The sequence below is a fragment of the Blennius ocellaris genome, assembly GCF_963422515.1.
Source record: "Blennius ocellaris genome assembly, chromosome: 21".
In the NCBI taxonomy this organism is placed as follows: Eukaryota; Metazoa; Chordata; class Actinopteri; order Blenniiformes; family Blenniidae; genus Blennius; species Blennius ocellaris.
In genome coordinates, this window is record NC_137670.1 from 10,799,153 (window position 1) to 10,815,033 (window position 15,881).

Here is a 15,881-nt window from a genome sequence, read left to right on the forward strand (position 1 = left end):
AAGGGGAGAAAAAAGCGTAATGGACATTTCCTCAATGGTTTGGATCAAAGAAAACGAGCTGTAGATATAGAGGGAGCTTTGCTGTCACTCAAGTGGGCTATGAGCCTTAAAGACAAACTCGGGGGATGGAACCTCAACTGTGCTTTTTCCTGCCTGTTTGAACACAAGGACAGAAGCTGAGCTTCAAGCGGAGCCGGCGCTGGAGTGACGCCTCGCAGATAACTACCTACAGCTCTGTCATTTTCTCTTTCACAGCCTCCCTTTGCTTGTTTCCCGCGGCTCGTGTGTAGGTTCGCTCCTCTTTCCGCTTCTGACACTCAGCAATCAGATGTGAAGGCTCGTATGACAGCCGATGAGACAAGGTCACACAGTCGCCTACTTTTAACGAAGGATATGGCGAACTGCTTTTGACAGGCCGGCACTGCTTGTACATAAAAATACACGAATGCTGCATGCATGCATGCTGAGGACATACACACACACACACACACACGCGCACACACACAGAGCAGGGATATTTTTGCAGACGAGGCCTTTTCTCGTGCCTGTGCAATCTAAGAAGCAATTACCTATTAAAATTTCATCCTTCCCATCAAGAATGTTTAGGAAAAGATTATAACGACTGTGGAGGTAATTAAGCCTGCGAATGTTGAATTGAGTTGCGAATATAGAGGACTGTGTATGTTGTGTGTCTGTGGGAGTGTGTGCTTTGTCTTAATAAAACTAATTGTGCTGCCCACCTAAAGCTCTTTAGTGGGATACTCAGAATGACAATTATAGAAGCAAGAAGCTCTACATTATTGGTCTGGAGGAAGTTTCCAGTGTATTAATTTATGAGGATAACCGCTTTATTCCAATTAAACTTCACAGCTAATGTATTTATTAGATTATACAGTGCATATAGTAACAATGAGATTAGCTTTGACAATTAGACTTAAGAACATTTCAAGTTTATTAGGCTTGAAACTTTCATGAAAGTCACCCTGAATTAAATGGTACAGATGTCTTTCCACTTTTTAATCTAAAGGAGAGTCCAGCTTGAATTTGGGACAAACACACAGGCCTGTCCTTCACTGTGCCATCATTCCAGATATTGCCAGAGAGATGCTTTGACGACTCCTCTCTATACTCTTGTCCTTCTCTTTTCCCATTCCTCCCATCTTTGTCTCTCCCGCTCTTTGATGCTGGAAGCCAGGAGACGTGGGATTTTCAGCCTTAATCTCAGAAGTTTTTCTCGATGGCATGAAAGCTGGCTGGACTGCTCCGCCTCGGGAACTTGTGGTTCACAAAGCAACCAGAGTGTCCATTTTTAATATAAAGTAGGTGGCGGGCGGCCCGGCCAAATACACATGCGGCCCCTGAATATAACAAACACGGACCTCAGACTTGTGTATTACTAATTGATGGGGTGCACTTCTTGAACGTGTGGTACATGGGATAATTATTGTGAATTATCAAGACACAGCAGAGAGTTAATTAAGAACTGAGGCATGCTTGCTGTTCTGCCTGACTTACTCATAAATGATAAACCATGATAAGGCAAAAGAGATTCAGTTACAGAGAAAATAAATCCAAACACATATTAGCATTTTCATATTACTCTCAAAAACCAGTTTTTGAGGGGTTTACTAATAGATCCCTATCATATGTTACAATTGAACAATATGGTGTCTCATAATTATATACTGAGGGGAACATTGATCTGTTTTTCCACACACTGTTGTCTCTTTCCAAACATACAGAAGATATTATTTTATTATGGATGAATGCAAAGCTGGAAATTAGCACCAAATTCAACAATGTAATGGGGAATCAGCTGCTTGTGAGAAAATTTGATATCGCTGCTCTGCCATATCTGTCCTGCCCCTGCATGATGTCTTGCAGCAGCTATGTGACAAAGTGTCAAGTGATTGTTACTTAGCCATGCATGAAAAGGCATGCTTGATCGGCTGATTTTGCAATTAATTGAAGGTTTTATGTAATGCAAGTAACAACCTAATCATTTGATTTCTGTAAGATGACTGCACGGGTCATTGGTCACTTGTGAGCTACGGGAAATTTCTCGCCTTCTATACGAAGCAGAAAACCTGCCAGACTAGATTCATTGATGACAATAACGGAACAATCTGGCCATGAGCTATAATCAATATGTAGTTTCCACTAAAAATACATTAAGCAGCGCAATCTGCTCCATATTTGAATGGAGCCCTGTTGTGTGCACATGGGCGCGAACAACTGGCCCTTTTTAACCAAGCGCTTATCTTTACATTGCAATTACCGCTCTCTTCACTCTTCCCCTTCTTCTTCTTCTTCTTCCGCCATCTGTCCTTTGCATTCACAGTGAACCTCCTAATGAAAAATCACTTTGCCCTTTCCAGTCTATTTATCTCCCATTTACTCGCTTAAAATAAGAATAACATGTCCACATCCGGTAAATCCATATCCAGTTTCCCTCCTCTCCTGCAACCTGTGATGGATTGCCCCACTCGCCAACAGAGAGATCTGTAAACCAATCAGGTGGCTGTCACCGAGGATCCTACCAGATCATGGAGGTTAATAACATTCCACATGATTACCCACAAGCCCCAGGATTAGAGAGTTCAGGGGAGCAGGTTCCACATTGCAAATAATAATCACTATTTCACAGCCGTGGCCACTTAGGTGATAGGCCAACCTGCCATCTCATCGCTCTCGCAGTGGGGAGAAAATAAACGACTAGAGCGAAGCCATGCACCTATTGAAAGAGTCACTTTTTTGTTGTTTTTTTGTTTGTTTCGGCACTGAAAAAAACAAACAAACAAATAAAAAACAATTTTTCAATCAAAGCAACCTTCCTCCCCACTTTTCCATGATGTTGATAGTGTCTGTGGGTGTAATGCTTCACAGAACAGGGTTATGTCACCTTATCATTTGCTAGAGGAGCTGTTGTAGGATGGCATATTAGTCTCATTCTCACAAAACACAAGCGATTATCCCAGCCCGCGCATCCCTTCCTTACATGTACACTTCCTGATTGATAAGTGATGGGTGAAGATGCAATCCATGTGAGGTTTTCTGACTTAAACTTATTTAAAGGCAGAAAAGCAAATGGGAAGTGAAGCATAAGTCCAAAATGCTTCATTGTTACATGTTTGCATTAGAAAGTCAACCTCCAATCTCATCAATTTGTTAGTCTCCTTCACTCTTAATGAAAGTAGAAGCTTGAAAGTCAATAACAGATTTAAAAAAAAAACACAAAAAAAAAACGTGGTGAGATTGATATTTTTTTTTCTTCACCAAAGTGCACTATAAAAGAAGGCATGATGCAACCTTTTGATGTGTGCGTATTTCAGCCACTCGTCAGCTGGAATGACACAGAATTCATGTTAAGTTTGATAGTAACACAAGAAATGAGGAAATGACAGCCCCCTGTGTCACTCCATCTCAAACACATCGTCTATGGCAACTATCAGCACCAATTTGCTTCAGTTTGGACACCAGAAGTACAGGCTGCTGCTGCTGCTGCAGCTCTGCGTTGCACTCGCATGTACAGTATGCTGTGGTTGGTACATATTAATGTGCTGTTATGTGTATTTGATCTTTGGTGTTAAAAAAAACACACACACAAAGAAGCTTGGTACTGTAGCAGCCCACGAGACTCAATAGAAATAGATGGCATTCATACGCTTTGTGTTATACCCCATCGCCCCTCCAAAAACCCTTCACACACTACCTCGCCAACTCACTCACTCGCACACACACTCCCACTTTCCTCTTTCTCTCATTATATCATGTGGGCATGAACCAAAATATAAACGGTGAATAAGGACTGGATTTGAAAAGCAAGAAAAAAAAGACAGGCATGTTTTCTCTTTCTAACGCGTTATGAAATGGATGAATATCTGGCCTGTGTGAGATAAAAACAAAACCCAACACTGGTATTTGAAACAAAACAGGAACAAGCCTGCAGGGATGTGTTTTTTTTTTTTTTTTTTTTTTTTTTTACTCTTCTCTGCTTATGTTTTATGTTTGAGGATTTTCTGACGAGGATGCTGCTTCCAAAATTCTAGCCATCCTCACATCACTGTGCATGACTTCACATAGGCCTCTGACACCAATGTGGACACCCTCAATGTCTCTTTAAATAAGCAGCTTTTTTTTCCCCTTTTTGCTGACACATGCTACACCTACACTTCCATATGCTGCTCTAAGTTATACACACAATTCACAACAGTCAGTAATGAGCTGTCCAAAACTTCCAGAGGGGAGAAAATAGATAAACTTACGGAGGTTTGTAGGTCTGGAAACATAGTGCTGTGAATGCATCCCGAGGGCCTCCTCCCCCCGGTACTGCTCACCTGGACACCCACCCTGCAACACGCTGGCAACAGCCCTGTGTGTGAGAGAGAGAGAGAGAGAGAGAGAGAGAGAGAGAGAGAGAGAGAGAGCGAGAGAGAGAGAGAGAGAGAGTGTGGGTGATGGCAGACACAATAAACTGTGCATGGCATGGCTAATTTAATTATTCAGTTTGAATGCATTTACACACATCATCTTTTTTTATTTTATTTTTTTTATTAAATTGTTCAGGAATTGTGAGAGAAAAGTGCCTTCCCTGATGAATGGACAATATTTGGTTTCATTTGTTTTCAGTGGCAGTTGTACACACTCATTACCTCCTGCATCACACAATAAAGGTGTGAAAAAAGGAGAGAAAGAGAATATTTCAACTGATCTCCAGTCAGATGGATACACAATGGAGCGCAATGCCGCCTTTACTCGAGTGAAAGAGACCGCCCCCGCCAGATGAGAGAAGAGTAGATCACGTAATATTGTGCCATAACCACAATAGATGGATTGGCAAGAATGGTAGGAGCAGACAGCAGTCACTCCTGTTTGAGGTGATGCTTTAAGTTACCCTGGTTTCCCATAAATCATATAGCCACTGTGATGCACCTATATCCTAATATTCCTAATGCGTGTGAAAGAAGCTGCAGGTCATTTATGATATCGTGATTAATTCTACTGATCTACTGATATATGTCCGATGTGCGTGCGGAGATGAGGACGGCACGTTGCGCGCTCCAGATCCCTGCGTGCGTAGGCTACTATACTGCAAGTCTCTTTGTAAACAAGCGAGCCGACGAGAAGACGTGGACAGATGCATACGAGATGGTGAAAGAGAGACTTATATACCTGGACATGTTCTCTCTTTGAGGCCGGTGCGCCTTTTCCAGTCCCAGTTTGGTGAAAATCCCCACGAGAGCCATAATGGCCACTACTCCACAAATTATGTAAACAATTAAGTTCGTCTTGTCTTTGGTGCTGTCGTGCATCTTGTTCATCTTTTTGTATGGGGTCTGTCCGGTCTTCATCCACACCGGAGTGTCATAGTTTTTGCAGGTACTCTGGTCCAGACGCGAGTCCTTGTAGGAGCAGCAGAAGCGGAAGCCACAGGTGCCGCAGCAGTACAGATAATTGCCCGTTTTGCAGATGAACGGCGGGTCCCACTGGCCCATCACGTCGTAGTAACCCCGACATCTGTCCTCCGTGTGCGGGGTCTCCTCGGACACGCTCTCCTCCTCCCTGGAGCCGTTGGAGGTGGCAATCATGACGAATCCCCCGAGCAGCCCTGGCTCCCCGTCAGCCTTGCACACGAGCGCCATAAGTTTGAGCAACAAGAAGCCGAGGAGGAAGTATCTCCCTCTCATCTTGTCTTCTCCCCCGTTCAACTTCACGCAGAAACAAAGCGACTTGGACAGAGGGGGAAAGGCGCACGGTCATGATAGGCTGGAAAGTCCACAAACATATATCCGAATACCAACGCACCGTCATCCGCGCTCATGCACATCTTTCCTAACATATCATCATCCAGAAGGGGGGAAAAAAGACGCGCCGAATAAAAACAACCTGCTGATCTTGACTGAATAAAACTATCTGCGCTCCAAGGCGTGCGCTCTGCTGCGCATTCATGCGTCTTCCCAGGAAAAGGCTTTTTGTAGGCTCAGGTTTCGCGTTTTAAGGAGTGCATCACTTCACTTATCCATCGGTGCGCTCTTACGCACAGGAGTAGGCAGAGACACAAGCCGCACCGAGGATGAGAGCGCAGTGAGCCAACAGAAAGAGCCGAGGGTGGGAGAGCATGGTGCGCAAAAGAAGAGGAGGAGGAAAACAGGGGAAGGGAGGGAGACTGCAAGGGCTGAGAACCAAGGAGCGAGAGAGAGAGAGAGAGAGAGAGAGAGAGAGAGAGAGAGAGAGAGAGAGAGAGAGAGAGAGAGAGAGAGAGAGAGAGAGAGAGAGAGAGAGAGAGAGAGAGAGAGAGAGAGAGAGAGAGATGCTTTATTGTGAAATATTATGATAAAAGCCCCCGAATACGCACATCACTATTCTGCTGTGCGAGAAAAGACGTGGGAGCCCTCATTTTTGGTCCACTTTGCGCCATTCCAGTTGGAGGTGGCCATTGTTTGAGGAATCATGAAATCACAAGTAGCTTACAGTGATGCAATGGCTGGTGGCTGACAGAGCTTCTCAGAACAGGGAAAGTATTTTGAAGGACTTCTTCACCAAAGAATTGACCCCGGTAAATAAATGCCCGACTCCCCAGAGGGCTTGGGTATAGGCTGGGTGCTTGGTTTTTTAAGCTGAGTCCTTTGTTCACATCCGCATGAAATAGTCACAGACTATGAAAATGAAAGCATTAATTAGACTTTTTTTTTTTTTTTTTTTTTTTGCATTTTATCAGGCAAATGATTGCAGTGGCTTGAAAAGGTATTCATAAAATGTTGTGTGCATAAGTATTGCGCCTCCTCGAGTTGATACTTTTGGGGTATGTCTCTCCCAGCTTTGCATATACACTGCTGCTTTTTTGCCCATTCTACCACACGAGTAAACCATTCCCTTGTACTCTGGCTGTATGTATAAGCTTGTTGTCCTGCTGGAAAATGAACCTCCACTGCAGTCTCAAGTCTTTTGCAGGCACTCACAGGTTTTCCTCCAAGATTCCCCAGTAATTGTCTCGATCCATCTTTCCATTAACTCTGTCCAGCCTCCCTGTCACTCCTCACGGAAAGCAGCCATACAGCATGATGCTGCCACCACCATATTTTATAGTGGGGACAGTGTGTTTGGGGTGATTTGCAGTACCCAGCATTTTGCATTTAGTCCAAAAAAGTTACATTTTAGTCTAATCTAACCAGAAGAATTCTGATGTGTCTACATGGCCCGATGCAAGCTGCAAAAAGGACTAGTTTTGGCTACGTTTCAACGTTGACTTTTTTCATGCAACCTTTTCATAAAGGCTTGATTTATGGAACCAAGGCTGATAGTTGTTCTTTGGACAGATTGTGGATCTTTGCAGTTTCTCCAGAGCTGGCCTCTGAGCTGCTCCTCTGATCACTGTTCTCCTTGCCCAGCCTCTCAGTCTGGGTGGACAGCCATGTCATGGTATGTTCAAAGTCATGGCACATGTCTGTTTTTTTTAAAGCCTTCAGAGAACAGCTGTATCTAAACTGAAATTAGATCGACAAATTGCCTTTATTTTTTAATTAGGTTACTTATGGATTGTACTCCTGGATTGTATTTATCGGTATCAAAGTAAAGGAGTATAAATACTTTGGCCTGCCACACTTATCAGTTTTTTATTTAAAGAAAAAAAGAAAAAGAAAAAAGAAAACCAGTATTACAATAAACATTGTGATAGGTGTTTCCCCTATAGTATTTAGCTCATTTGCTCTTGGTAAAGTATAACTGCTGCCCAGTCAGTGTACTTTAAAAACACATTCAACATCAAACTATATAGTACACGTTTCCTTTCAAACGTATACCCAATGCATAGGAATTCATATTTTGAGTTATTTTTTTGCAAATAAGCAATCATATAGAGGGTTGATGAACACACAATTAGAATTTTTTTTTTTTTTAAGGATTATTTTGGGTAGAAAATGGAGAATTGTGTACTGCACATAGAGAAACAAATTGAATCACCTGTCAATGCATCTTAATTTGTAGTGATTAAAATCATAAGCCAGTCTTTCGTTGTATTTGAACTGTTTGGACAAATATAAAGAGAGAAAAACAAAACCTTTTTTTTTCGTTCAGATATGATCAGTATTGTAGCCCCACAAACGGTTTTTGTTCAGTGCTGTAAAGAAGATGGATGTGCAGTTATAAAGGCCTCTCTCCATGGTGCTGAAAGTATCTAGCCTCTGTCCAAGGTCCTTGTCTTTGTGTGCAGCTAAAGCAGTGGGCAGTGAGTGACAAAGACAAAAAGTGAACTGTGGAAAATGTTTCGATTGTCGAGGCTTTTCTGTGCAAATTTGATGAGGCGAGCAAAATAGCAGATTAAGATCACAATCTAATTCATCTGTGTGCACACAATTGTCCGGGCTTGTTGTTTTGTTTGTTTCTCTCATTTTTCATTGTTCTTAGCGCAGTCTTGTCGAGGTTGTAGTTAACATGATCGAACACCAACTCGAGCCATCCAACCATCTTTTATATACAGGGCAAACACCAAGAGAGAACCATCCACCCAAAAATATCCACACCTATTTATGTATGTCTATCAATGAACCAGGAAGGAAGGAGGAAGGTGGAAACCAGAGAATACCAACACAGAGTAAGCAATATTGAATAACAATGGTATAAAACCTGCAACATTCTTACAAAAGAATTCTGAATTACAAAAAAAATTTCAATTGTATTTTTATAGTACCAAATACAACACATTTTATTTAATTTCAAGGCACTTTTACAGGCAAAATCACAACAATTCCACTTGAGCAAGCATGAGCGATGATGTAAGGGAAAAACTCCCTTTTAACTGGAAGAAATCCGCAGAACCAGACTCAGAGGTTCACACTTTCTGCTATTCCAATTGGGGCTAGGAGGTAGAAGGAGAGAACTAGATAGGACAGTAATTGAGAACAACAAGCAAACAGATATAAAACCATTGGCTGCAGATGCGATGGGGTCAAGGGGCTCAGACCACAAACTTCCAGTTCCACTGTGACCACAGAAAAGCGAATGTTAGAGGGCAATGAGAAAGGAAAGATGCTTGGTGCAGTAAAGTTGTTCCAGCACTCATAACTTATCACAGTTCAACTACAAAACGGTCCAAAGTGATCTGGACCAGCCCAAACTGTAAGTTTGATTAGATAGAAACAGTTGTAAGCCTATGTTAAAAGTAAAAAAAAACTACTGAAACTGGGAGCTGGTTCCACATGAGGAGCCTGAGAGCTGAAAACACGACTCCACCTTGATGGCAAATGTCGCCATGGGGACAAAAAAAAGAAGAGATTTCCATTAAGGAAATCAATAGGTGAAGACACGGCTTTGGTTTATGGGAGTTTTGGTCCTGTATGGGAGTGCGCGCGCACTCGGGCACGCGCACTCCCATACAGGACGTGGTGTAGTTGGAGCGGAGCCACCCGCAGAGGGAGAGCAGCAGCTCACCGCAGCTACACCACGAACCCTCCCCAAGACAGCCTCACGGGACCTCCACGCCAGCTCTATAACCGGCGGAGGCCATGGCCGACAGCGAGGACGTCTTCCTCAGGGCTCAACATCGGACATTCAGAGGACTCGCTGAAGGTAACTCCACTTCCCGTTAGCCGCGTTAGCTTTGCCTGCTAACTTGCAACGCTCACTCGGTTGTTACACAAGTTGTTGGCTGCGGTTAGTTAATGATCCAACAGAGATCATGTCGTGTACTCACAGCTGCTATGCAGGTTTTTGTTTCGTTTAAGAGGTCGGTGCTGTCAGCCGTGGCCAAACACGTAAACACGGTGGCTAGCTTGCTAGCTTGTGTGTACATGTAGTGATTGTGGTGTAGTTTTTGTCACGTGTGTGTTCACACAACTTGTTGTGGACTTGTAGTAAAAGTGCATCGGGCCAATGATCTCTGGCAAAACTCGTGCGTTCATCACAACTTGAGGTTCGGGTAGAAACTTCTGTTTTTCTAACGCGACTCAGATTTCTTAAAAGGAAACTCGATGGGAATGTTCCAGCCCTGGAGTCACGATACTCAGAGGTTCCCTCCGTGTTTTCAGCCTTTAAGTCTGTTGAGTTTGTTAGCACCTCCTGCTGGAAACGACCTAGTTTCCTTGAATCCAAAGAAAATTTAATATTTGCTCTTCCTCAGCACTTTAATCTGAAAAAAAAAGATGATTGTTTTCTGAGAGTGCACCGTCTGTCACCTGAGAAATCTGAACAAATGTGAGTGAAGTTGCAGCAAACTGTTTCTTCCTGTCCCCTGTCTTGATTATTCTTCTATGGAAAAGTTGTTCGTCAGTCTCCTGTAAGAAATATTGTTTGACAAAAACTGCAAGAGGTTGATATGAGCACTGCACAACACACATTGTCTCAGGATTTAAGGGAAAAGATATGGCTTAAACAAACATCTGGGCCGGGTGTGCACATTGACGAGACATATGGAAATGAATGCACAATGTGGTGTGCCAGTGTGATTTGCCTATATCCCTTTTGCAGGAGAGAGCAGGTCTCCTCTGCTTACTGACATGAAGAATGTCAGGTAAAGAAATTGGTATGAAAATTGGTTTCCAGGTTGCTCTTTTGCAAATGCAGGAGTCCTAAGATGTGTCTGTGAAAGTTTCTGATCTGTTTTAATAAAGTCGACTTCAAGCAGTTGGTATTTGTGTGCAATCTTAGGCTGCTGCGATGAAACTGGGCTTAAGCCAGAGCAGGGAGACGTAACTTGTAACTGCACTGATCTCGCCAGCCGGCTCAATTTTAAATTCATCAACCGTTTTCACTGTTTGCTGCAAAAATCACGAGCGGTCCTCCAGTGAGTACTCATAAGTTAAGATCAAGGCCAGGCTAGTTTGGACTGAAGGCATTCCGGAATAATTTGGTTGAGGAGATGACGGCGATAATCATAAAAGTAGAATGTGTTTCCCCTCATCATCTCATAAATGTCAATTACACCGAGGGGATCATTGTCGAGCTTTTACTCATCTTGTTCCCAGGAGCGAGACTCCCTTTGTCACTCTTTCTTTTCCCTATCTTTGCTCAAGTTTCTCTGGAGGACAGAATTAACATAAACTCATTTGGGAGAGAGATACATGGAGAGCATGTTAAACACGGAGGATGCTCAACAGCTCGCAGCCCCTGCTGAGTGTGAGTGAGTCGGGATTTGTACAGAATGCAGATGTGGACTCTCCACAGTGACAGTGAGTTCTTCCTCCTGGAAGAACTCGGATCGCTGTTGTTTACACTTTCTCTTAGCATTCATTCATTGACAAGACCCCACCGAGAGTCCGTTTCCATATCTCTTGTGCTCTTCTGTCTTTCACATCGTACCTTGTCACTGCCACCGGGCAGTACTTCACACTGAAAGGCATGCACTGTTTGCTCTGTTAATTAATATTGGACAGTGATTAGATTGCTGCGGTCAGTTGTGTAATATGAGGATTATATAATACACTTTTTTGCTATTCATTAGCCACCATGTAGCTCTTTGTTAATTATTTAGCACTGGTTGCTCATAAAAAAGACATGTACTTCATGTCTCAATTTAATTTTTTCCAATCCGAGCATTGACGCAAGGCCTTACGCCTGTGAATTACTGAAGCTGTAGTGATGCAGGATCTGCAAAGCTTCTGTACCATAGTTTCTCGGTTTCAAGGGTTTTTCTTAGGTTCCAGTTCTTCTCTAACCTCCAGGCCACCATTGCCTCCAGACCAGTGGAAATGGCTACCATGAAAGGCACTCATTCCATCCAATGGGAACAGTTTGGGGTTCACGGTCTTGCCCAAGGACACTTCGACATGTGGATCGGGGGGTTAACTGGACACCTTAGGATTGAGAGATGACAACTCTACAACAAAGCCACAGCTACATTCTTGCAGCTGAGCACTCTTCCTAATTGTTCTTCGGAGATAAATACAGTTCTCCAAACATTTCTTCCACAAAAGTGAATAGGAGTGGAAGTCCAGCCAAACGGGCGAACAAACTGAGTCAGACATTCAAAACTATGGAGAAAATCTTGACTGCACATCAGGTTCATTTCTGACCACGAACGTGGTTGTAGCGTGAATCGTATCCAGCGTTAAGATCAGCCAAGTCTTCAGTGCGTGTATTAAACCCTGTAAAACAGCAGGTGAATGGTGATAAATTCAACCATTCGATTTTGCTGGAATACTTAAAATGTGTGTAAATTGTTTCACTGCTTTTTGTGCGTTCACGCTCCAGATGCAGAGCGAGAGTGGACCGGGCCGTTCTGCTTCATCCAGGCAGCGGACCCTCAGCTCGGACTGATGAAGGCCTGGAGGGAGGGCGACTGTGACGGCGGCGGGGACGAATGGGCGGAGGAAGTGGCCCTGACCAAACAGGCGGTGGAGGTGGTGAACCAGCTCAGGCCCAGACCGAGGTTCATGGTGCTGTGTGGTGACCTCGTCCATGCCATGCCAGGTACGGTCCCGGCTGCAAGAAGTCGGCATGCTCAGTTTGAAGCACCTTTTTTTTATAACATTGCAGTGTCAAATCGTGAAAAAATACAGTATCAACATCATAGTCTGTCAACAGGTGTTTATGGGAACCACCAACAGTGATTCCTGCAGTTGCTTTTTCATGAAATGTGTGGGGATGAGCTTTGTGTGTTTCGGTACTTTTAATGAGCAAGCAGTGCTCGGTGAGTTGGGATTCTCAAAAAAAACAAAGAAAACAGTAAACACCAAGTTATTGCAAGTGAAAACAAACTCTCGCAGCGAGCGGCGTTTCCCAGCAGAGACCATCTTGCTTGCTTGTAAAAATAAGAACCAACCAGTGACGCTGCCAAGTGTTCGGTGGCGTTTTAAGGACTCAATGTCAACTCGCAGACACCGATCACATGTGGTTTCCTCAGCGACTTTCAGTTGGATTGAAAAATACTACAGAGGCCTTGAAAGTGTTATCTGGTGGCATCTGGTACCTCACGCTGGCTGGAAAAGCTGCACTGTTTTTCAATTGTGCGACTTGGCTTTCCCAAATGACTGATAACAGCAAAGTGTTTGGGAACACAAGCTGTGAGTTTGCCTACTGTTTTACCATTTCACTCCAGTCAACTTGTTTGCACCTCATTGGTATTGAATAGTTTGGACTCGTTTATTCCCTTTGTGATACTCAGTGGAGATTGGTTTTGCACCTAGTTTTATCCACCTAACTTCTGTTTCACATTGTCTAAATAAACAGTTTGATTGTGGTGCTGCTTCTTTTTTTTTTGTAACGGGTGCATGAAGCAGCGAAGTCATTATTAGCAGTGTGATTGGACTGGAACCATCCTGTACCATTTGAGACCAAGTCACAAAAGTTTATACCTTAGATCAGGTCTTTTTTAGGATTTGTTTGAAAGTCAAAAGCTGCCCTTTCCAATTGAAATCCCACTAGTACCGTTTTTATATTATTATTCTCGTTATCATTTCCATTTGCTTTACACTATTTGTCCAGCAGTGGTAATATAAGGTTTTATATTGTTAAAACCACCCGTCTTAATGCCTTTAAAGTACGGAAATGATCACACCATGGAAAATGCACAGAAATCGTGTGTATAAAGAGCCATACAGGTTTGTTTTACCTTGAAGACAAACACACTCCCCTTCCTGAGCCACCATCAAACACCAAACTGCCCTCCTGTTGCAGAGGATTTATCTTCCAAACTGCTTCCCCCGGCTCAGGTGTATTGGAGCCAGTGTCACATAAAAACAGTGGCAGAGTGTGACAGACCAACAATACATTCAGTCTTCATCATACATTTTCCAGGGGATGAAATGATTAATATTGATTGGTAATTATTTTTACTCTATGCAGTGCTGCTGCACAATGAAAGTACTTTGAGTTTACTGTCTTTGTTGCAAAATATATCTGCTGTTCTATGCATGTCACCTACCCGACACTCAATATCCTCCCGTAGGCTTAAATGTCATTAAGCTTAAAATGATTGCAGGATTATTTCTCGCCATCGGCATATCTGAGATATATATCAGGAATTTGTTCTGATGTTTGAGTCTCACTTCATCTTATGATGTGTGGAGGTCAGACTTGTCAGTGATTTCCACTGGTGGCTTCAGTTGTCAATCCACTGAGCTCGAGCCGACGCTGATCAGGCAGGAAAGCTCTTGTTAAAGAAGCTTTTATGTTAAGGTCAGAAATATTTCTCAGAAATGTAAAACGGTCTAAAAATGCTTTCTTACTGAAATCATAAAGAGTACCACATTTGTCCCTGTGGCGTACAGGATCGTAAAACAGCCTTGCAGTGTCATCTGGGCCTCATTGTGAGATACGGCTGTCATTTGTGTGCCTCGGGCCGAATTGATTATTTCTGACCACAGTGCAGCAGGTGGGAAAGGGTCGCGGCTGACGGCAAAATCAATGCAAGTATACATGTCTGGTAGCGGTAAATGGCCTTTGTCAAAAGATGTAATCCAACCAAAAATGGCACCTTTACTGATTTTGTTTTGTTTGTTTGTTTTTTGTTGTTGACGTAAACATTTCAAAAGGTGGATGTCAGCTGTGAAGTATTTATTGAAACACAGCTGCCGTGGGTTGTTGGCACAAGCACAGCAAATATGACATTCATCGGTCTTTAAGGAGAATTTGTAATAAAAAAAATACACACATAATATTACAAAATGTAGAAACTGTGAAATGCACTTTATCTAATTCATGCATTCTTTGAGGAACATCGACATTGAGATGGTCCAGAAGCAAATTACTCCTCACTGTGGTAAGTGTGAACATTGGCTTTCTCTTATTTCCCAGCCAGTCTGTAAACAACATATTCCCAAATGACGACATCTTATATTTGTCTATGAAAAGCAAAGGGCTTCTGGCTATTCTCAGACTCGTGCTGATGATGATTTCAGCCATTGATCACACAAGTTGGACTTAAATTTCATGGCCAATCCCCCCCCCCCCCATCCTATAGATAGATATATCTATATGATGTAGCCACTGCTGTGTTTGTGGTGCAACAAACACATCAGCTGGGAGCACAAAAAAGTTAGTTGCCTCCCCTTTTCATGAAGTTTACTGTGTAAACAGCAGACCCCCTGTGACAGCATGCAATATTTATCTATAAAAAGCACCTGGTTGCCTTCGAGGTATTTGCAGGAAGGCGAGGTTTTTGCTTTTCTGAAATGACGAAATATTGCTGGAGAGGACTACCAGTTTCACATGGAAAATGAAAGCCGTCGTCTTGTCCTTTTATTTTGTTTTTGAGTAACACCCACCAGAAGGATTTGTTGGGTTTCCACCATCAATCTCATTCTGAGTGTTACATGTTAAGTCTGTGGCAACCAGGACAGCAGCCCAGCTTCTTTTTGCCACAGTGGCATCTAGGTTTCCTCCCGTGTGCCAGATGCCTCCACTGTTAAGCCAGCAAAAATGTTTTTTTTTTTTTTTTTTTAGGTTAGGACCGGGTTAGAAAATTGCTGGCTGCTTCCAGAAACGGTCTGTCGAGTAAACAAAATAATGGCTTTGCTGCTCATTTCCCACCTTGTTTGGAACTGACACTCTGTGTTTTGTTCAATTTTCGCTCGCATCTGTTTGTTTCAGCGGCGTCAAAGATGTGATGATTAATACTACATAGCTTGTAATAAACCAAGTGATGCTATTCATAAAACAAAACACGCCGTTGAGCTGTAAACGGTGCATCTTCTCGCAGCGGATTTTGGCTGTGAGCATCAGTGAGCGTTCATGTCAAGTGGACATTTTTTTTTTAATTGAAGTAAGAATGATGAAGTGAATTGAGTGATTGGGGTGTGTTTTGTGTGCGTTTCCTGATGTCCAGCTGCCTGGCTCCACAATGGGGCAGAAAGAATTGTTCTGCCGCGACCCAATGCCGAGGTAGTGTGGAGCAAAAAGAGCCGCGAGCCGTCCAACTGCATGACCACCTTTGCATGACAATTAGGGGG

At 43.1% G+C, this 15,881-nt stretch overlaps 2 protein-coding genes across 2 annotated transcripts in view; one reads left to right on the top strand and one right to left on the bottom strand.

Annotated features, from left to right (window-relative positions):
• shisa9a (shisa family member 9a) overlaps nt 1-5,687 on the bottom strand; it is a gene marked incomplete at both ends in the record, with an annotated part of 47,917 nt that extends 42,230 nt beyond the window's left edge. Inside the window, 2 exons of the mRNA XM_080517042.1 lie at nt 4,266-4,372; nt 5,173-5,687. Coding sequence (XP_080373168.1) covers nt 4,266-4,372; nt 5,173-5,687 — 622 coding nt within the window. The remainder of the gene's footprint in view (nt 1-4,265; nt 4,373-5,172) is intronic.
• Nucleotides 5,688-9,399: 3,712 nt separating this feature from the next.
• cpped1 (calcineurin-like phosphoesterase domain containing 1) overlaps nt 9,400-15,881 on the top strand; it is a 39,267-nt gene continuing 32,785 nt past the window's right edge. Inside the window, exons 1-2 of the mRNA XM_080517217.1 lie at nt 9,400-9,564; nt 12,184-12,402. Of these exons, the coding sequence (XP_080373343.1) occupies nt 9,501-9,564; nt 12,184-12,402 (283 nt within the window). The 5' untranslated portion in view covers nt 9,400-9,500. The remainder of the gene's footprint in view (nt 9,565-12,183; nt 12,403-15,881) is intronic.